Here is a 23,068-nt window from a genome sequence, read left to right on the forward strand (position 1 = left end):
CACCTTAGGTATATATATAGGTATTTTGTATGTGTATATGTAATCCGGAGGGTTAGAAGACGAGAAATCGTGGCGGAATCGTCAAAAGAGTGTAACAGATGCAAATGAAGCGAGCGATTGCTCGAGGACATGGTGGTTGGAAAACCGAAACTGCGGATTTATTTCAACTGAATTTTTTACAGTATCAGTAGCGGTACAATTTTAAGATCATTGATTTTATATATTTCTATTGGCTTTATATAGAAACATGAATAAGGTATTACTCAATATTATAATATTTTACAGTAAATTAAAGATACAAAAGTGACGAGTGCAAAGTCCAAAGGTTTTTACGTTTGGTTGCTACAAAGCTGCGGTTTTCCACAAAACAAGATTGAAATCATTTTATTTCCTATTGCTTTACTTCGCAACAAATAGATTTGGTGATGTTATTGCTAACCATCTTCAATATTCGTAAACTTAACACAATCTTAAAACAATGAACAAAAAATCGCTAATTCTAAAAATTGAAATTGTTCAAATTGTTTGCTTAATGAGACGTATTTTCACCCCTGCTACACCCCTTCTACGAATGGCAGCTTGGCCTCGATGATTTATACTCGAAATAAACGTTTTTTTAAGTATTCTTATCCAGTTCATTGAAGCAAGTCCCAAACATTCTCTATAGGATTGAAATCGGTGCTATTCGCTGGCCATCCTGTAACGTCGATTATACTCTAGAAAATTTTCGCCAATATAAGGTGCTAATGGCACAACATGGTCTTGAAGAACGTCAACGATATATCGGTGAGCATTGATGGTACCGTTATTCTACGCCTCAAAGTCTGTACAACCCTTTAAAGAAACGCCACCCCAGACCATAACCGACCATCTACCGAATAACGTCGTTTCTCGCTTGTTACACTGTGCATACGCATATCACAATAGTAAAGACAGAATCTACTCTCATCTGTAAACAGCACTCCATTCCAATCAGCTTTCAAAAAGACTACTTGCTTTGTAGACTACCAAAAAGCATGTTGGTATATTGTTGGCATTGTTGGTATATTTGTTTTCTTTGTTATTATCATGTATTTGGTCTTTTTTATATTCATTTTTAGTCCATATTTTTCACAGAAACTGTTTGTTTTGTTTAGCAGTAATTGAAGTTGTTCAGCAGAGCTTGCCATAATCATGGTGTCATCTGCATATCTTATGTTGTTAATAGATCTTCCGTTAATTATTATTCCTTCACTTTGAGATAGTAATGCTTCTTCAAAAATGGCTTCACTATATACATTAAATAGTAATAATGGATACATAATACATCCCTGCCTAACTCCTCTTCTGATTTCAATTTCTGGACTGGGTTCGATATCTATTACGATTTGTGCTCATTGATTTAGAGGTTTGTTATTATTCGTAAGTCCCTAAGGTCTATGTTTTTTGTCTTTAGAATTTGAACTAATTTTTCATGTCTTACTTTGTCCAAGTATCTATGATCTATTCTATATTTCTTTCTCATATTCTCCTATATTTTCTACAGTTGTCCATTTCACAGATTTTTTTAAGAATTGTTCAATTTCGTTCTTTTCCAGGTTTATCTCTTTTATGTTTTATGTTTATAAAGAATTTATATTTTATTCCGATAAATTATCCGATAAATGAGCAATCCAGTCGTTGAGAATTAATATTAAGAGTTAATTTTTATTAAAAATGTTGGGAGCAAACATCAAGTAAATTTAAAGTAAATATAAACTAAAATAATTCAAACAGGAAACTTTAAAACCTCGTCTGATTGAAAAGTGAAAGAAAAACGATCGTGACATTTTAAAAACATTAAATCTGATGTCACGCATCCAGCTTGGCGTCTGACACGGCGTCAGTCTTCTCTTAGGATGATTTTTGCCAGAATACAAAGTAATTGTCTCTTGGTTCTCCGGCTCCCCAAAAGACGGATGTTCTGCTTCACGAGAAAAAGATTTTCTCTCAAATGGAGGGATTATTTCTATCATGATTTTAATGTTTAACTTGTCGCGAATATGAAAAACAATTACAGCGGGATTGAATGGGAAAAGATGGATGGTGGTGCTTTATGATGGATTTCTGAATGGCTTAGTCCATTCAATCTATTAGGGTTGAGTTTGCTTTAAAACAGTCTTTTCTACGTTAATAAGGATTTTTAAATATTTTTACTAGTAAATGTGCATTTTTGCGTGTTACTTTTAATAATGTGAGTAACCAATGTGTTACGGCGTATAAATTGTTGATTTTATTTTTTACACGTAGTTTACTAGATTTCAATTTTTTATTTTATTTTAATATTCTGTCTTCCTAAAAACGTTTACTTAATTGCACTAATTATATTCAGTCTTGTATGCGTGCATCAAGAGGTTTGGCTTCGACCTATGTTCATTGGCCACGTATTATATTAATGACATAATGTACACTCAACTTCATCATCATCATCATCCAACCTTTAATTATCACGTCCACTGCTGAACCTTATTCCTCCCTTAAACTCCTCCATTCTTTATGTGTTCATTGTTGCCAATTTTTGGTGATACGCCTGATGTCGTCAGCCCAACTTGTAGGTGGTCTTCTCTAAGGAGTCTCATGTCACGAGTAGACAGAACAAGTCTGTTGCGAGTGGCATGCGCCTACAGGACTGTGTCTGCGGCAGCCTTATGGACCATCACTGGATGTGTTCCGTTGCATGTTTTGGCGGTGGAAAGAAAAGAGCTTTATGAGAGAAGAGGTCCAAACCTTACTGTGGCCGAGAAAAGACAGGAAAGGGAAAGGTCAGTTGAAAGATGGCAAGAAGAATGGAACAACACGGAAGATGTGGCACAGTGGACGAAAATGCTGATCCCGAACATAAGAGATTGGGTGGACTGTGGCCACAGGAGACTGGATTATTTCCTGACGCAGGTGCTCACAGGACACGGGTGTTTTAGGGCCTACCTCTATAGGATCGGAAAGGCTGATACAGATGAATGCCTATACTGTGGATACTCGGACACTGTGACATATACGATGTTAGATTGCAGCATATGATGTTAGATTGCTAAACCAACGCTTAAGGTAAGAGTGAATGATGCTGAAAGGTGAAGCTAGAAAAGTGGGTCACACTGTATGAGTTGGAATGCGTGAGTCAGACTGTGGGGAAGAAGAAAATGCCCATCTGGAAATAATGCCGAACTAGGAGCGATGAGTGTCTTCTACGCGCTACCTGGAACGAGACAGGGAACCTCCTTGCTGATGAATAGAGTGTGGATGTGCATGAATGGAGAATGAATGAATAAAGGTAGTGATTCGGAAGTGATGCCGGCCTTACAGCGGCTATTCCGCTTACGGATAGCTGGATGACAGAGGACGGTCTGGTTTAGCAGGTAGGCGTTCGGCGTAGACTCGGCGACGAGAGGGCATTTTAAAGTACTTCGGGAACTATCGCCGGGAGTACGAAGAACGAATCCTGCACTAAAATTAGTCAGGCGGCGTCCTGGACTGAGATGTCTTTTGAAGATTCCAGACCCCCCCTCTATAAAGACGAAAAAAAAAAGGTGGTCTTCTCTACTTCGTTTGTCTGCTCTTGGCCTCTAATTTGGAATTTTTCTCGTCCATCGTGAGTCGTGCATTCTCGCGTCATGGTCTGCCCAGTTCCATTTCAGTTCCGCTATGCCTTCCACATCAGCAATACTGGTCCTTCTTCGCAGGTCTTCGTTTCTTATTCGGTCCCGCAACGTCACTACCAGCAGATCGTTCTATTCGTCTCTGTGCCACTTTCAATTTCGAAACCGTAGCCTTGGTTAGAGTCATAGTTTCCGTCCCATAGGTCATGACCGGTAATACGCATTGGTCAAATACTTTTCTTTTGAGGCTAATTGGTAGGTTGACCCTAAGTGTCATTAGTAATTCGTCTTTGGGTCTGGCATGTTTGGTTATCCCTGCTGATTCTTATTTCATAACCCAAATACGTATATTTCTCCACCAATTCTACCATTTTGTTTTGAATAGTTAAATGGTTATTGAGGACCATATTTGTCATAAACTTACTTTTGGTCAAGTTCATTCTGAGGCCCGTACTGAACAGAATCCTGCCTGCTTTCTCGGTTGGTAGAAATTTAATTTTTTCTCCTATGATGTCACTAACGCAGTGAAGAGCTTGTATATGTGGTTCAATAAGCTAATAGGTCTATGATTTTCTAGGTCCATTATATGTCATTTTTTATGCAAAAGGATGGTTATAGCATTGTTTCATTCTTTGGGTCTTTACTGCAAACATAGATTAAATAGTTTCCTTAATTTATTTAATAGCATATCTCCTACATTTAAAATAGCTTCTATTACAATTTCATCCTCTCCTGGGGCTTTGTTATTTTTCATTTTTCCTAATGCTTATCGAATCTTATCTATCTTTATCTCTGGCATTAGTTTGGAAACTTGATCAGGATCTTCTTTGAAATGACTGTTTGTATTCCTGTTTGATCTTCTCGTCTACTTACATATAATTACTCATAAAACTCTTCGACGACCTGTATTACCTGGTCTCTACTTGATATTTCATTTTGCTTATTTCTTAATTTAAGAATTTCGTATTTCTCATTCGTTAGCTTTCTTAGTAGAACTTTTAGGCTATTTTCCCCTGTAGTGCGTTTAAAAGTATCGGTTTTAAATTTCCTTAAATCTCTTCTGATTGCCTTTGAAACAGTTTTATACATTTCTCGTAGAGTGTTGCTGTTTGCATTCTTATCGCTTCTCATTTGTCTTTTTTGATCCAGCAGCTTTTCAGTATATGAACTTATTTTACTATCTGATTTTCTTTTAGGACAATGCACTCGGTGACTTTCTTGTAAGGCGTTTATGATGCAATTATTCAAGTCGTGAAGATTGTTTTTGGAGTTTTTATGCAGTAGTAGCTTTTTATTAATATGTACCTGATATTGGTTGATATCTAATGGGAGTATCCAGATAACACGATATTATTTTTAATTATTGTGTTCCTTTCTCTTTTATGTTATTTGAACTTTCGTTCATATCATTCTGTCGTCACTGCTTGTGGTGAACTTGTTGAGTAGTGTTACATCTTTAATCATTTGTTTTTTGTCACTTAATATGTAGTTAATTTCTTTCCCTGTTCTACCGTTTGGACTTTCCCAGGTCCATATTCTGTGCATCTTTTTGTGAAAGAAGCTGTTCGTGTTGAATAAATTATTCTGGGGTAGGAATCCTATTAGCGTTTTTCCTCGATTATTTCTTCGCGGAGAACCGAATTTTCTCAAGAGTGTTTCTAGCTCTGCTTCTTTTACATCTATGTTTGCATTAAAATCGCCACATAAAATTGTGAATTGAGTACGAAAGTCATTAAGCGCAGTAAATATATCGTCATAAAACATTTAGATTTCTTCGTCTGTATGGTCTGTTGTTGAAGCGTAAACTTGAATAACTTTGAGTTGATCCATACTGTTCAGCTTTAGAATAAGAAATTCCACTCTAATAATATACTTTGGATGTTTATTATCTTGTTCGCGTAATTTTTATGGAAAAAATTCCGTTTATACCGTTTGAAGACGCTTAAATGAATATGGATTAAGGTCCAGAATACCTGTCACGGGACCTCTATTAACAGCAGATCATCGGAGGCAACGTTTACACTTCTCTCGCGAACATCTTAATTGGAGTGTTGACGATTGGAGTGCAGTGCTTTTCACGGATGAATCAAGATTTAACAGATACTCATCGGATGGACGGCATGGGATATGGAGAAGAACTGGTGAACGTTATCAGCAATGTTGTTTTGCTCCGAGAGTTCAATTTGGTGGAGGTGGTATAATGGTGTGGGCAGGCATTTCCCTAGAGGCTCATACAGAACTTGTTACAATTCAAGGGGGCAGTTTGAACACTCAACGGTATATTCAGCAATGTTTGGAAGATCATGTAGTGCCATTTGCCCCATTTATTGGAGAAAACTTTCGTCTAATGCAAGATAATGCTCGTCCGTACATCGCAAGAATAACACGGGATTACTTGGATGAAGTTGGAATTCGTTTATTACCATGGCCGCCAAGAAGTGCAGACTTAAATCCAATAGAGCATACACGGGATATTCTGGGACGACATATTCGACGTAACCATGGTGAGTTTGAAACCATGAATGATTTGGAGCAAGCAGTTCGTGACGAATGGGAGCAAATCCCTCAAGCAGACTTTGCTACCTTGATCCGAAGTATGTATGATCGAATAAGGGTCGTAGTTAGGGCTCGTGGAGGTAATACACTCTACTAAACATTGTTTTCCATAAAAATTGTTTATATTAAAATAAAAAATAATATTTTTTTCTTTGCGCATTTTTAAATTTTTTGAATTGTTTATTGTTTTTTCTGAGTAATATTCTTGAGTTGTAATAAATTTGACTTTTAAATTTTGTCTATTATTAAATACTTAATTGGGAACATCTTAAACTCTTTTAAACTCCAGTTTTTAGGAAAAATCATAAGTGTCCGGTTAATTTTGCACCCCAGTGTATATAGGAAATATATCCTGAAAGGAAATACCTATGTATTTTATACCTTTATAATATTTTATACCTATTTTATAACCTGCTTCATTCCTTATAAGAAAAATCTAACGGAATTAAATTTGATCATTTACGTTTTAAGAAATATACTCGATAAAACAGATTGTTCGTTTTTTAAGTTAAAAATAATCTAACATGTGCATCTATAAAATGAACAGTACAAGAAGATAAGGTGTTACTTGGCGCAGACTATTGTTAAAACAGGAAACGTAAAAGCGAAAGGGGATAAAGTTTTTCCTCTACATAACGCTGATGTGGGAGCTGTTTCAGTTATAATATACAGCTTTCGAATTTCATTCTCGTCCGGTTTATTATTAAGCAGCTAGTGTATGTACCTCAAACTATATTATTTTATGTCCTTTATAAGTGGCCACCGGCTATATTTAACCGTATAATCTTAAGTGATCGTAAACGGCAAAACGACCGGCGCGGGCGAGAGAAAAGAGAAGAGAGTCGGAAAGTGTGTTTCCGTTCATGAAAACACAAAAGGCTCTTAACGGATTTTACTATCAGAGAGAAAATAATGACTGGCGTCGAGAGGCGACAGCATCAAGTGTTACAGTGTGCATTTATAAGCGAGCTTACTATACATGTTCGTTCCCCCGGCGACGAAACACACCTACAGGATTATATGCAGTGACGTAGAACTAGAACAAGGGACAGTATATAAATTACCTTTGTCAAATATGCAGAAAACTACGTTTCTTGTAATGCATTATCTTTTTAAGGAAACGATATAAATTTGCCTAGAACAAATCGAAAAAATATCAAAAATATTAGTAGTTTTACTAAATTATTCGACATATCTGACTAAAAACCGATATTTTAAAGCTCTATAACTCAAAAACAATGATTTTCATTGTCTAGGGGCACTAGAACTTTTAATCAGCATGACCAAAACTACCTATTTGCAAAATTTCAGTTAATTTAACTGAAACACTTTTATATATAACGGCACTAGAAGCCCCAGTGGTCCTTGGCACACAATTTATTTTGAACTCACTTTTGGAGCCCCAAAATAAAAGTTCAAACTTTTTTTAACAATTTTTAATGCAAACTTGTTTTGCAAACATGACCAAAGGTTTTTTTGGTATTTTTACAGAAAGTTCAAAAAAACTTGGTGGTTTTTTCAAACCCAAAAACTACTGGGACACCGAGTCACTTTGTGGTACAACGCAAAACAATTTCTTTTGTCATTTAGACAAAGTCCTACATTACATGTAGAACATTGCTACCTACTTTTACGCAGCTCCTTTTTTGTACTGCAAAGTCCACAGTGTTATGATGTTCCATGAATTGGCATGTAATCAACAGATTACTTGCCAATTCTATCAATCAATCTGGTTTCTAGTGAAAAATATTTTTTAAATTTACTACCAAGAGGTTTCTAACTTTTTCTGCCTCTCTTTTTAACTGTTTTGACTCCAATTAGTCCCTGTGACACAGCTAACCTAAAATCTTTTAGTGTGAGTACAGATCCTTCTCCTCTTTTACAAACAATAATATATGAATTTACTAGTGTCACATCTAGAAAATGTCAAAATATACGCATATACCACTTTTTGCTTTTTCGGTCTATTTCATAACATGACTAAGCATGTCTGCTTTGTCTACATATCCCATGTGAGCATCGTAGTCCTTTACTAATTGCGGCCAAAATATTTCTGCAACATACTCATCCTTCAGATTACGATTTACGGTAGAATTATCTGCAGGACTATGAAAATTACTAAGCAAGTACATATATACCTTGTCTGTCTTTCCACTTTAACGAAACAATATTTTCCTTGTTGCTTCTCCAATCGAATCCCCCTCTCACCATTTCCTTGTCAGAGGTGAAGTCATTAGGTAATCCTTTTCTATCCTTACGCACAGTACCACAGGCATATATGTTGGCTTTCTTCAATTCATGCATAAGTGGTAAAGAGGTTAAATAATTATCAAAATAAATTTTTGAGTAACTTCCAGTAAGGCATCTAGACATATCAATGACAACACGCTGTCACCGATTTTTCTCTGTTACATTACCAACTTTACCGTTAGTACGGTAAACGGTTTTTTTACCTCTGCTACGGTATATATCTCAAATTGTGATATATATCGAGGTTCATCAGCTCTAATCCACATCTTATAACCACGTTTTATGAGTTTCTGAGGCATATATTGACGAATTGATAATCGTCCTTTGAATTGTATCATGGATTCTCTTTTTTTACTTCAGTCCTATTGTCCACTAAATGCAATCTGCCCACAATTTCCCAAAATCTCTTTCGTTATATTTTACTGGAAATGTACATGTCCCGTTCTTCGACCGTCATTTGAAGACCAATAATCTTTTATAGATGTCAATTTCTTTACCCCTATTAGTATATTTATGCCTAGAAACACTTTTAATTTATTTTTAGTTATTGGAGAAAAATTGATTGCCCCACTTAATTTTTGTGTAGTATATAAATTAGTTTGGAAAACAATTTCATCCAATACATCTTCCGGAAATAAACATAAAAATATTTGATATGGCATAGCAGCATCATCTGGTATGTTTACCGGTCCTTAAAAATTAGTAAATACAACAAGTGGATCAATTTGAATATTCTTACTCCAGGAGGCACTGCTGTAATTTGTCAATGGTTTGTCACTGCTGTCATTATGGAAGTACTCCTGATGGTTTCCACTCCACCGTGGAACCATTAAGACGTTCAGTAAAAATTTGTTTATCGGTAGTTTCACATCGATATTATTGGGATGGAAATGGTTAACACGTTGTACTAATTTGGCGATTTATCTAATTGTAATTCCCCAGTGTTTCGGAGTTTATTACGGAGCGGAGAAACACTTACATAAGTAAACAACAAAACACCAGGAATATTCAACAACCAATGAGGCTAGAAGTTGCAACTTGTGTCACTTTTCAGGGAGGTAATTTTTGACTTGATGTTAACACTTTTATATATTAATCGTTAACATTTAAAAAACTCAACTTAACTGTTCCTAATTCATTGTTTACCGTTTTTATATTCGTCCTTGCAATAGGACCGTAATCAATGAATATTTTGTATATTTAAGCAAGGCCACGCTTGGATTAGTTGCAACTATGCAAATCTGAGGTGTTGCAGTTACGCATTTACTAAACTTAACCCATTTAAGGATATTCTTGATTAAAAACAATTTTAATTACACAATGAGAGATGTAAAAATATGACTAAAATTATTTAAGAATTTTAATATATTAGGAATAATATCACACGTGGTACTTTCTGTTATTGTTCTGGTTTAATGTTATTGTATTAGATAGTTCTTGAGAATCTATTGAAGGTATGAAAAGTACACTTTAAGATGTTCTATTTTTTTTGCTAAAAACGACGCCTCGTATGAAAAAAAGAAGAAAGATTTTTTCGAATTAAACGAAGAATTTGAAAATGATTTTTAAGTTGAAAACACCTTTCACAATTATTATTTGACAAGAACTCTGCTAGCTTTCACTGCATGATATACAACAAAAACAACTTGCTTCTTCTGACGTTCAAATCACAGTCATCGTTCTTTTCCCGAGCAAAACATGACTTCCTTCCTAACCTTAGTATTTCCACATTTTACGTAAATAAGATCTTTTCTTCGTTTCCAAGTTTCTAGAGGCAATATAGCTAATACTACTTCCGTTATTGTATACTTATCCCTGACCACAAAACTTTCAAATTATTTGTCCAATTTCTTTGTAAACAAAAGACTAAAACCTTATATTCTAAAATTGCTATCTTTGGTCTATTAACATTAATCGTTTATTAAAATTCCTCTATTGTTATCATATATTATCGTACAAATATCTATTCTCCTATGCACCTACTTTCCAATAAATTAGAAAAACCATTACTCATTCAAATATTTGAATCTTACAAATCTGATATTGGTATTTATAGTCTGAAACGACTTTACCGGTCGGTGAATTTAATTTTTATTAGATTTTAATAAATTTAAACCATAACAATATATATATATATATATATATATATATATATATATATATATATATATATATATATATATATATATATATATATATACAGCATAACGAGAAACTCTATAACGAGAACTAAAATGACAGACTAATTACCTCGTTATAAGCCGATCTCGTTATATCAGACAATCATAATACTGTGCATGCATATGAATCTGTAGTTTTCTAAACCATTAACTTCCTATAGTGAAGCCATTCGGAGCAATATAAGATGCTAATAAATATTGTTTGAATGGCGTTTTTGAAAATTTACTTTTATTGTCAATGAAATATATTAAAACATAAAAGAGTTGTTTACTTTTATTATCAATGATATACGTTAGAACAAAAAAGCTGTACTTAAATTTTTTTCCAACTACATAATGTATAAATCGTATTTTCAAGGATAACATAAACTATTGCTTCTGCAATTTTAAGAACTCTGTTATTTTTAACTGCTTTAAATGGTCCAGTATCATTCTATCATATATTTTCTAAAGATGTGAAACAGTTGTATTTATTCATTGTAAAGAAGTTTATTGCGGGCTGCAGTTAAGTTTATTGAGGGGCTGTTTGAAAAGGTATTTATTTATAGCCACGACCGGACTAAAAGCGTAAAAAACACGTTTTTGGATCTTATTTATAATACAGTATACTCCCTTTATAACGAACACGGTTATTACGAGGTTTCGCTTATAACGAGGTACATTAGATGTCCCGTGAAATTTCTATTGAACTATAACCCTTTATAGCGAGGTAAATTTGCTTATAACGAGAGAAAATAAGATTGCAAAACGTGTTTTTTACGTTTTGGCCCGGCCGTAGCTATAAATAAATACCCTTTTTAACTGCGGGCCGCCCGCAATAAACTTCTTACAATTTATGATTCTTAGTCGGAAATGTAAAATTTATGATTCACAAGTGTCATTGTATTGGGTTGACCATTCACACCTAATAATATGGGTCCTAATAGACAAGATGTGGAAAGTGTTTTAAAGGTTGTCAGAAATTTTATCCAAGGACAAAAATCAAATGAAGAAGCATAAAACTGTTTCACATCTTTAGAAAATATGATAGATAGAATACTGAAAAATTTAAAGCAGTCAAAAATGACAAAATAACTTTATACGCTTTATACATATTTACAGAATACAGATTTTTTGTTTCAACATATATCATTGACAGTAAAAGTAAACAACTCTTTTTTGTTTTAATGCATTTCATTGACAATAAAAGTAAACAACTTTGTTTTAAAAACGCCATTCAAACAATATTTATTAGCATCTTATATTGCTCCGAATGGCTTCACTATAGAAAGTTAATGTTTTAGAAAACTACATATTCATATGTATGCACAATATTATTGTTGTTGGATATAACGAGATCCGCTTATAACGAGGTAATTAGTCTGCCATTTCAGTTCTCGTTATAGAGGGAGTCTACTGTATATCTCTCGTTATAACCAAATTTGCCTCGCTATAGACGGTTATAGTTCAATAGAAATTTCAAGGGACATCTAATGTATCTCGTTATAATCGAAACCTCGTAATAACCGTGTTCGTTATAGAGGGAGTATACTGTATATATATAAATATATATATATATATATATATATATATATATATATATATATATATATATATATATATAGTTTATTCAATTAAAAGTTACCATTAAATAAATTATTCTAGACTCTGGGTTAAAAGCACATTTCATTGTAAAAAGGAAAATTCTCGAAATTCAAGTGAATTTTATCGTTGCAATTTCTGTTGCGAGTCCATAAAATTATAACAATTAAAAGGCACTTTTCAGTACAAGCTGCTTATGTGAATGAGGGCATTGCTCTTTTGAGAACATACATAAAAGGTAACTTCAGCTGGTGCAAGGTGCAAGGTTAAAACACTTCCAGGATTATCGTGGTTGTTGTATTTCTAAGTAATTTTATTTTTCGCTATAACAAATAAAATAAAAAAGCAGTTTATTTGAATAAACTGGAAACTGGGTAAATTCTAAATTATTTATAACTTTATTTAGAATGTTTAAAGTAAAATAACTGGGCATGTAGAAAACGTACAGCTGGATCCTAAAAAAACTGATATGACTCTTAGTAAGAATTAATCATTTTGAACAGTGTATTTGATTGGTCTGAGATTATATTATATTTAGTATGACAGGCAAATAATAAAATAAACAAACAAACAAAAAACAGTTGATTACATATGTTAATTTATAAATTGTAATAATTATGTTAAGGTTTAAATTTTGATATTATTTTTAATTCCTGCATTTTATAAAGAGTATATAATGATAGTTTTTACATAAAATAGGATTGTTGTTATTATTTTTATTATTATTAAGGAATGAAACAAACGACTTAACTTAACAATATATTAAAGCAAGAATTGTAACCAAATTAAAAGATAACTGGGCACTATCAGAGGCAGCAAAACATTTTAACATAAGCAGAACCAGAGTTTTTCTATTAATAAAAAATGGAGGGAACAAGAAGTTCTCGAAAGAAAGCGAAGGTCTGGAAGACCAACACTATACCAAATTTAGGTATGTAAAAATAAAATTAATATTTTGTAATATCTCCATCAGCATTGATAACAGCTTGTAGTTTTCTACGTGAAAGGAACTATGAAATTGTCTTCTTCAGAGAGCTCTTCCCAAACCTGTTGTATACCATGCCACAGCTCTTCAGCATTTTGAGTTATAAAATTACGCCCATACAACCGTTTTATAATAACCTCCCACACATTTTCGATTGGGTTTAAATCTGGAATGCAGCTGGGTCATAGTAAGGTTTCGAGATTGTTATTCTGGAGCCACTGGTTTATTATATTCGTAGTGTGAACAATACAATTATCTTGTTGGAGGATAAAACTATTTTCTGGATATACCTGTTCTACACTTGGAAAAATGATGTTCTCTAGAATATTCAGATAAGTCTGCCCAACAAACCTGCCATCACTACGTCATACCATTCACATTCCTCTAGATGAAATCTATCCCCATACATTGGCCCTAAAATGACCAGCTGCTCGATATCTATCAACATATAGAGGATTAAATCCATTATTATCTAGTCTATACACCCCAATTTTGCCCTTTTTAGAAGATTGAAAAATTTTCTCATCTGTTAATATTACCCTGTCCCAAAAATCTTAATTTTGTAGCTGATGGTTTAAAGCAAATATAAGTCTTGAATGCTTCTGTTGTCGTGTAAGAACTTGTTTTTCTTGCTGCAGTTCGGTACCTAAGACGCGATGCGTTAATTCTGCGTCAAGTTGTTGTCTTTCTTCCCGGAAACTGTGACATAATTCTTGCAGTTTCTGAATCTTCAAAAGATTTCTCTTCTAATCTCTCCAAAAGCGTACGATCTTCATAAGCGGTAGATATTTTTGGTCTTCCAGAACCTTGCTTTCTTTCTAGAGTTTCTTGTTTTCTCCATCTTTTATTAATATTAAAAACTGTTGTTCGGCTTACGTTAAAATGGTTCGCTACGGCAGATAGTGACCAACTATCTTGTAATTTCATATCTTGCTTTTAGTTCTTTGCAAGCATGCGGTGCCATTTTTTGAGGTTGAACAGAATAAGTTATCTGACAAATTTTAAGATTTGGTAGTGACAGTGACAGTATGTAAATAAAAGTATTTATCCTTCAAAATACACTGCTCAATTTTCTACAAAATACGCTTTAAGAGTCGTATTAGTTTTTTTAGGAACCAGCTGTACAACATACCTCAAAAAGTTTGTATAAAAACGTAAAAAGTTTGTATAAAGTATGTATGTCAAAAAAAAGTTTTTCAAAATTTTTCAAGAGTGCACACTGCATAAATCACTATTTTTTTTTTCTTTCCACTCGAACGGAAGCCAGTCAATGTGTCTACCGTGTTTGGTGTTTTAGAAGCGAGCACTCATCCGCGCGTTATTTTCTTAGAAAATGTTCATGGGTCAGTTTGCCTATTCTCAATTAGACATGGCAAAAACTCTGGTTCGTTCGGAAAAATATTCGCATGAGATTTTTTTGCATAATCACTTTCATGAGATAAGTACCCCAAATAAGGTTCAAAAGGTCGCCCAGGCGAAAAGTTGTTCAAATTTTTTTATCATTTTGATCATTCTGAAGAAAATAAGACTCTTGTAATTTTTTTGTAAAAACTTTTATAAAGACTCAAAATACAAGTAAAAAACATTATTTTTGAATTCACCAAAAAGCTAAATACAAGTTTAAACCTTGTTCTATCATTTCCCGATAAGTATTTTAGGCCGATTGCATTTTAAAGCATTGACTTTTAATCGTTAATAAAGCGCTTATGACAGGACGAGTACTTGGGCTGCGAAATGTATAAGAGAGAAATAAAATCCTGGCCACAAATATTTTTGCTGGTTTAAATTCTCATTGTACAAAGAAGCGGACGCTTCACAGATCATTATCATTTAAAATACAATGGTTTAATAGTTATTTATGCATCAAGGCTGTTATTAGGATGATTACGCCCGGAGAGCAACCTAATCCAGCCAGAGAGCCTCTGGTCCGATCCGGATTTTTATTTTTTGTCTTATTATTAAATCAATATACAATGCATCATTTATGTATGTACTTGTTTAACTATTTATATTTTTATTTTACAGAGAGGTAGTGACGAATTATTATCACAATCTACAGTATCAGTCATGGCTCCCTCAGCACCACACGCTGATAACAACAATCAAGAAAACGCTAAAAAAGTAAGTATTCAGCATTTTTTAATGAATAGTTAAGAATAGTTCAGTAGAATTACCATTTGCCGTATGCAGTGCATGCCTAAACTATGATATAACAACAAAATGTTGGTTACGTAAATTAGATGGTCAATGTACAGTTTCTGAGATATATGGACAATGTGCGTATTTTTAAATAGAAACACCGGCATATACATATACGTTTATGACATTACGTTGCAAAAGAAATTATATAAGAGTTTGACCTCTTTCGTTTCTATCGCCATATCCGTGAGGTCCAAGTAAAAACTCCGAATCATCTTGCTTGTGGCCCATTTTGGCGTTTAGGTCTTCCATCAGTATGGTATAGTTGATGGTTACCTCATGTATCGCAGTGTTAACGACATCGTAGAACCATTCAACTTCTGTGTGGGCACTGGTAGGTGTGTATACCTTGATGATCTTTAATTGAATTTTCTCGTTTATTGTGTAGATAAGATATATAACTCATCACTTTTGCTTTTAATTGTGAGTATATTCTTTGTATGTTTTTGATTGACCATAAATCCAACGCCACCATTGGAAGACTCTCCTCTATAATGCAATAGGTTTCCCGACGAAAGTACTATTTGTTATAATGACGATTCAGGCTCACGCTCTGACGAAGGTACCATTTCTTGTGGAACATATAATTTGCTTTTTTTTTCAAAGTACTACCAACTAATGATAAATTCCACAACAAGACACGCACTACTCGCGCTATGCGAAAAAATTAGCCATTGTTATGTTTCGTTCAGAATGTTTGTATCTGTAAGACAAAGCTTTTAATACGCGTTCACCTTGATTAGTTTCACGCCAGTTAAATTTTGTTCAGTATATATTTGTCCAGTAAGTGGATACGATACAAACCCCCCATGTTCTTTCTCCCACTTGTCCTTGCAATAGAGTCTCCAAACAGTACTTTATCACGTCTTCAAACAGTACTTTATCACGTTGATTTTTAACTTTTACTAGGACCAACTCATTAAGGAGTTAGAAAAACTTCTTCATCATGTATCATCATAGACACTATAAACTCCTGTTATTGTTATTCTATACCCCTTGATGGTAAGCTTGACGGTCATTAGTCTTTCGTTGATCAGATCGCAATTACTGATATGTCCAACGAAAAAACCTAGTTTAGAAATGATGATGAATTTGTAGTAAGTTGAATAATCCATAAGGTTCGTGTACTTTATAATTTAAAAAATCAATATCAAACTTATTCAACTTCCGAGTTCTCAACAACTTTGAATTTGTCGGATCCTTTGTTTATTCATTGTATTTTGTACGACTGACCATTTTTGTATCAACAACTAGTTTCAATAAATAACTTAGGAATCTTAAAAAAACATGACTAAGTGATTTAGAAAACTAGAACTAAAAGAAAATCAACATGATACAAAATTATATGATAGTCTTTTTATATACTACATTGTAATGTAAGTGAGAAAAGTGAAAAACCGATGTGTTTGTAGGGAAGAATTATTTTTATCCCAACATCATATTGTATTTTAAAAACTTGACAAGATTTTATCTCCCATCATTCTCGAATCCTTCTATTGTTATCTATGTAATACGAAAACTTGGCTGCTATTGTTTATTGTGTATTTTATTTCAACACAAGATCAGAGGAGCGATTTTATCTTTAACAGTTCATCCAGTTTGGAGCGAAATACAGTTTTCTCAACTTTCATGCCAGTTTTGTTATATATTAAATGGAATATGAAAACTTTGTACGTCGGGAGCATTGTTAGTTTTAAATTTGTTCCCTTCGCTTTTGATTTGATGTTGCGAAAACAATGAATAGTCGCTGTGGGGGGTTAAGGGAACAAGAATGGCTGCAAGACAATGGCCAATGGTCGGTTGGCACGACAGTCTTCCCGAGACAATGAGTAAAGATAATTAACAGACTGGCGAAAATGAGTATTTGATAGATAATAAAAGTTTCGTCAACAGCGTATTATTTTTCTATTGTTGGTTTACACGATAATGTTGAAAGGAATATGAGAAACCAAACATTATTCTGTTTTACGTACAACTTCAACTGCATATATTCAATGACAAAACCATGTTTTGATTGAATTAGCAACTCAAATCTTATAATGGGAAATATAGGAAATTTGTTAAATATTTTAGTCACGAAACAACTCATATTTTGTTTTATCCTATTTTTAATAGTTTTTTTCCCCACATTTTGTATCATAAGTAATTTATTTTATTTTTTAACAGAGCACTAAAATGTTTGTATTTAATAATTCAAAGACACAAAAGAATCACTCTAAACTTAACTAGAAAAGTCGCTAATTTTTGGTTGCCTTAGCTTTGACTCCCATTTTCTGTCAGCCAAGTCCTTTATTCGCTTAAATAGCAAGAGCTGTATCTACAATCTGGCTGTGTACCGATACTGTCTCTTATGCGGATTGATAATGGAGTGAGTCGTCTTCTGCTGTTTTTTTTTCACTGTCACTGCCGTCATTATTTTCTGACTCTTGAACTGAGGTTGCAATATCGTTATCATCCAGGAACTCACTACTTACATGCAACTTACTAGCGCAAAACAGCCACTTCCTTCATATTTTTTAGAGTTTCTGGTTTATTTTCATCGGAGCCTTCTACCATATCTTTATTTTCTGGCCAAAGGTTATTCCACGCGTTTTTAAGTTTTCTTTGGTAAGTAAATCCCACGAATCGGAGTCTTCAACGGAAGACGTTGTATAGAGTCGTTCAAACTTAGTATTTTTGCAAACTGAATGACACTTTCCTCAATATCGTCTGCTAAAAGAAGCTTGCGCAGCACGGGTGACCTACAAATTCTTTTTAATTTTTTAATCACACCCTGGTCCATTGGTTGGAACAGGGCCGGGACGTTGGGAGGCAGAAACGTCATAATCTGTTGTCAATTGGATTTGAATTGATTTTCTATCTTCGAAACTTTTTAACATGGTATGAAAACATATTTATACTAGTCAGTGATTATTTTACTGTTCATCTAAGAAATTTTTGAGCTTTATACGTCACTGAAAGCTGAGTAATATTTTTGAACCATATTGGGTTCTTGCTTTTGCCAATGATCAATAGAAGAAGGGCATGGTGTCCACTAACATTAGCACAGACGATCTTTAGCAAGAAGCTAAATATTTTCGTGGAAGAGCCTTCTAATTTATGCCGGTCTAATCACAATTGCAAATGTCTTCCCTAACATATCAACTACTGTTTACAAAATTTAAAAACGTTGTTTTTGAAAGTTTCTGTATCAGAAATGTCAGAAGAGAAAACTTCCTCTTGAACATTAAGTTCTCTAATTCCATGGCGGAACTTCTGCTAGCTTTAAAATCAGCTGGATCCCTTAATTATTAATAATAACTACAGAGCCTTTTCACAAGCACTGTTAAAACCAAATATACATAGCATTTTCATGTCTTTATAAAAATAGAAATAGAAAAATAGAAGTAACATTCTTCCACATTAATTCACAGCATCAGATTCTGATTCCAGATGTTTTACTCATTACCAAAGTTTTCAAATTATTGTTACAATCATTTATTAGTAAAACATATTGAAAAGATTTGTAATTCTGCTTATAACACTTCAGCGCATAAAATCTAAATAAAAAATAAAGTTAGACCTAAATATAAGTAATTATATAAAGGCGAAAAGTGCGCTACTTTATCATAAAATCCTAACATAAAAACATAAAACCCGACGTAAAAGTTTTTATCTCTCATCCACCCTGAAATGGCAAAAGGGGTAATTCATGTCGTAATAAAAAACGAGAAGAGAGAGAATAACTAACAACGCTCGTGTAATAGACTTTAAATCTATATCCTCAAATAAAAGAACTGTAATACGTGAAATTTTACGTTATTTAACTCGTATGTTAGAGCATAGAGAAAAAAGAGAAAAAAGGAAAATAATTTCCATTTGCGACGAGAGGAAAATTTCCGATCACATTATCCATCGATTTCACTCGAATAAATGGAGACACATTTAATGCTTTTTGCTTATTTATATAATATATTTGTCTATTAGATTTAGGTGAATTCGGATTAACTTTTAAAAATCTGTGGCAAATTATTTCCATATTTTTCTTTGTAAAACTTGTCCAACAGTTTACGAAAAAAAATTAATCTTGATCTTAAAGGTATTTTCATAAGTATTAAACTGTCCAAATTATAGGGTAACCATCGTTTAGTGCAGCATATTAAGTTTGCTTAAAAATGATAATTATTAGGACATGACAATCGCTGAAGCAATTGTTTCTGCATCTGCACGTTACACACACTCAGGTGACAATCAATGCTTTCCATCGAATCCACGTAATCTGTGAAACAAGTACAACGATGAAATTTCAGATGACATTTTACATCGAATCCGTGTCAGTTCAAGAAATCCCAATCTAGAGATGAATAAGGCGATACATAATCAGTCTTTGCTTTTAATCATCAGTCTTCTGAACAACTCAGATGCAGGTGTAATTTCGGGTAGGGACATTTGTGTTCCCGGAAAGTAAATCTTTTAACATCGGCAATGTGTCGTTTCACTTTATAATTTTAAACATTTAATGTGTAATGTAAATATATCCACTGTTTTGTGATGGTGTTATTTAACAAGTACTTTTAAGTTCACTGAAGATCGTCTGATAAGACCGACAACTGAACAATTTTAATCCGTTTGGATTTCAACATATATTAATTACTTCGCTGTAAAGTTTTTTAACTAGTATGTTATATAGCCAACCCCTGGGTACATTCCCATCTTCAGCTTAAAAATAATATAATTGGTTAAAACGTATTATAATCTCCCAAACAATGGACTGTCTATGGCATCGGTTTGTATGTGTATTAGTATTAGACCATGATCACAAACGCTGTAATAGAAAAGAGAGATGAGTGAAATTTTATTGCATTATGGCAGTAAAGAACCAGTTTTTTTCACATCTACTTCAATAATGTTTTAATTTTTACATTAACATATAAAAACAAGCTTAAAATGTACTGAATACATAAATGAAGTTATTCTCTATTATTTTATGTAGAGAGAAAAAAAAGCATTATTAGTCCATTTTAGGTTTTTACCGATTTTCTTGAAAACGCATCGATATCATTGAAATTGTAACTAGGGAATACCTCAACAAGCCAAATCTACCCTATACCAATGTGTGCTTTTTCCCTGGGGGTAAAAAGTTTAATATCAAAAATATAGAGGGACATATTTCAAGCAAACAAATGTATAGATTTTTTAATTCATATTTTTTGACTTATTCGAGATTGAAGTTCGTGTAAAACACGTTTTTAAACGGTTTTTTACGAATAACTCAAATGTCTTTCATTTTATCAAAAAGAAAACCTTGTAAACGGTAAAAATGAAGAGATTCGACTATTTAATTTTGTTGTGGACCCAATACAAACCGAGATATGTCGTATTAATGATTGAAATTATTCGAATAAAAAATTTATAGAAAACTTTAGACTTATAGACTTTTATTAGAGACTTTTGTTAGCCAGTTGGTCTGCTTTTTCATTTCCGTATACCAAATTCCAAATACCTGTATGTGAAGGTACCCAAATAAAAGCCGCTTCCCTTCCTAATGATCGAAATTTTTCTAGTTCGTTTTTTATACTCTGTATAATAGGGTTGTTGGTATATATTTGTTTCAGTTCCAGTAATGCATTTAATGAGTCTGTTACGATAATGCACATCGTTCTACTCTTTTCGAAGAAGATTAGGGCTTCCAAAATAGCTGTAGCCTCACCTGTTAGTATACTTTTTTATTTGGTTGGTATCGATATGCTATAAGAATTTCTTTTTGCATCTAGAATTCACCTTTGTTTTTTTTTTATTTCATTGTTCAGATAGATAAAAAAGATTAAAACGCATGTAAATATCAAGTTCTAATTAATTAAAATACTAAACTTTTGCAAATAACAGTCAGAATATACTCAAAATAACTACGAAATCCTAACACAGGCTCTATAGAAATAACCCTTGTCGCTTCAAGGCATGCTACTCGTCTGCGGTTTCCTCCCCTATTTGTTAACATGATATATAACATGATATTCTAAATACAGAAAATTGTACTTGTGTTAATTAAAATTAAATCAAATGTGTAATAAAAAACTCGAACAAAAGTGCATTGAAACACGAATCCGAATTCAAATCAGCCTGTAATTTTATACAAACCAAATTTTTTTACATTTGTTCAGCAAAAATGGACGCGTTTTTTAAATTTTATTACTGTAATTTAGGTTTTAATTGGTCTTGAATATATTAGGCTTTCTATTGAAATGTTTGAAAATAAATATCTGAAATTGTTGTTATTAAATCTCGAATTACTTATGTCCATACCTTAATTATTAGTCCTATTATTTGACTTTTATCTAAAAAATACGTTCACTTGAAAATATGTAGCAAATAATATGAATTCGAGAAAAACACGTTACAAAATTCAAAAATAAAATAGTGAATAGTATTGTGGACGATTTCCGGAGTGGAAATCGAAACATCAAAATAAACATATTGTAAACTAAAATTGTGGTTATTTCCCAGTAAAAATCGTGAACTATTTTTGAGTTTTACTTTTTAGTATCGCATTAAGTAACTCATATGATGAATTTTCGGTGTTAAGGGTAAGATGTAAATCATTACAAGCAGTATATTCTAAGAATATTTAGAGAATATTCAAGCAAATCTTTCAAGTAATGTCCGCTCTTTTTGGAGGCATGTTAGTGCTACACGTGGGTTTAGTGCTTATCCTAATGTAATGTCTAATATTGGTGGAGATGTAATCTCTCAGAATGGTGATGAAATAGTCGATCTATTTGCCACTTATTTTTCAGGTACATATAATTATAGTGGGTATAATTTACTGACTGATGTTTTCGAGAAGATTATGAGTTTAAAAACTACATATTTTTCAGGGCCTGATGGTATACCTGCATCACTTATTAAGAACTGTATTTTTCCCTTTGCAAACCTTTACAACAAATTTTTAATTTATCTTTGTCATTATCTGTATTTCCACATTATTGGAAAAATAGTTTTCCTACACCTATCTATCTGGCAATCGTGAGTGTGTTAACAATTATAGAGATAACTTGGTATCGATAAATCTCACCTGGGCTTGCAGAAACATAATTATTGATTAACAACATGGATTTTCTAACGGGAAGTCAACCGTAACAAACCTTGTCAATTACCAACAATACTTTATAGGTGCATTTGAGAATAAAAATAGGTCGACAGCATTTACACTGATTTCTCAAGGGCTTTTGACCAGGTTAATCATAACCTTAAGGTCCACAAACTTCATGCATCTGGCTTTGGTGAGCCCATTGTTAATTGGATTAAAATTTTTCTGATGGGACGTACACAGGAAGTTCGTATTAACAATTAAATTTTAAAAGAATTCCATTGTTGTTGTCCCAATGTCAAGGGTCAAGGGGCTCAAACAAGGGTCCCATTGTGGTCCCTTGTTTTTTAACTTCTTTCATTAATGATATTGGTAAGGCTATCAAAAACTTACACTTTCTGCTATTTGCTGATGATCTTGATGATGAAGTTATTTCGTTGTTTACCATGATAAATCGAAAAGACATCTCTTGCGAGATGATGTAAATAATATATGTTTATGGTCGAAATAAAATGGTTTAAGCTTAAATCCAACTAAATGTTCTTGTATTTCATTTGGTCGTATAAATAATCTAATAGCTAATAGATATGTTCTTAATGATGTACTCTTCATTCAGTTACCGAGATTAGAGATTAGAGTG

At 33.1% G+C, this 23,068-nt stretch overlaps 1 protein-coding gene across 7 annotated transcripts in view; it reads left to right on the forward strand.

Annotated features, from left to right (window-relative positions):
- heph (polypyrimidine tract-binding protein 1 heph) overlaps positions 1 to 23,068 on the forward strand; it is a 539,711-nt gene that overhangs the window by 380,815 nt on the left and 135,828 nt on the right. For all 7 annotated transcript variants that reach the window (XM_072536694.1, XM_072536696.1, XM_072536698.1 and 4 more), the window contains one exon: positions 15,189 to 15,284. In XM_072536694.1, coding sequence (XP_072392795.1) covers positions 15,189 to 15,284 — 96 coding nt within the window. The remainder of the gene's footprint in view (positions 1 to 15,188; positions 15,285 to 23,068) is intronic.

This window comes from Diabrotica undecimpunctata, chromosome 7 (assembly GCF_040954645.1).
Source record: "Diabrotica undecimpunctata isolate CICGRU chromosome 7, icDiaUnde3, whole genome shotgun sequence".
Lineage (NCBI taxonomy): Eukaryota > Metazoa > Arthropoda > Insecta > Coleoptera > Chrysomelidae > Diabrotica > Diabrotica undecimpunctata.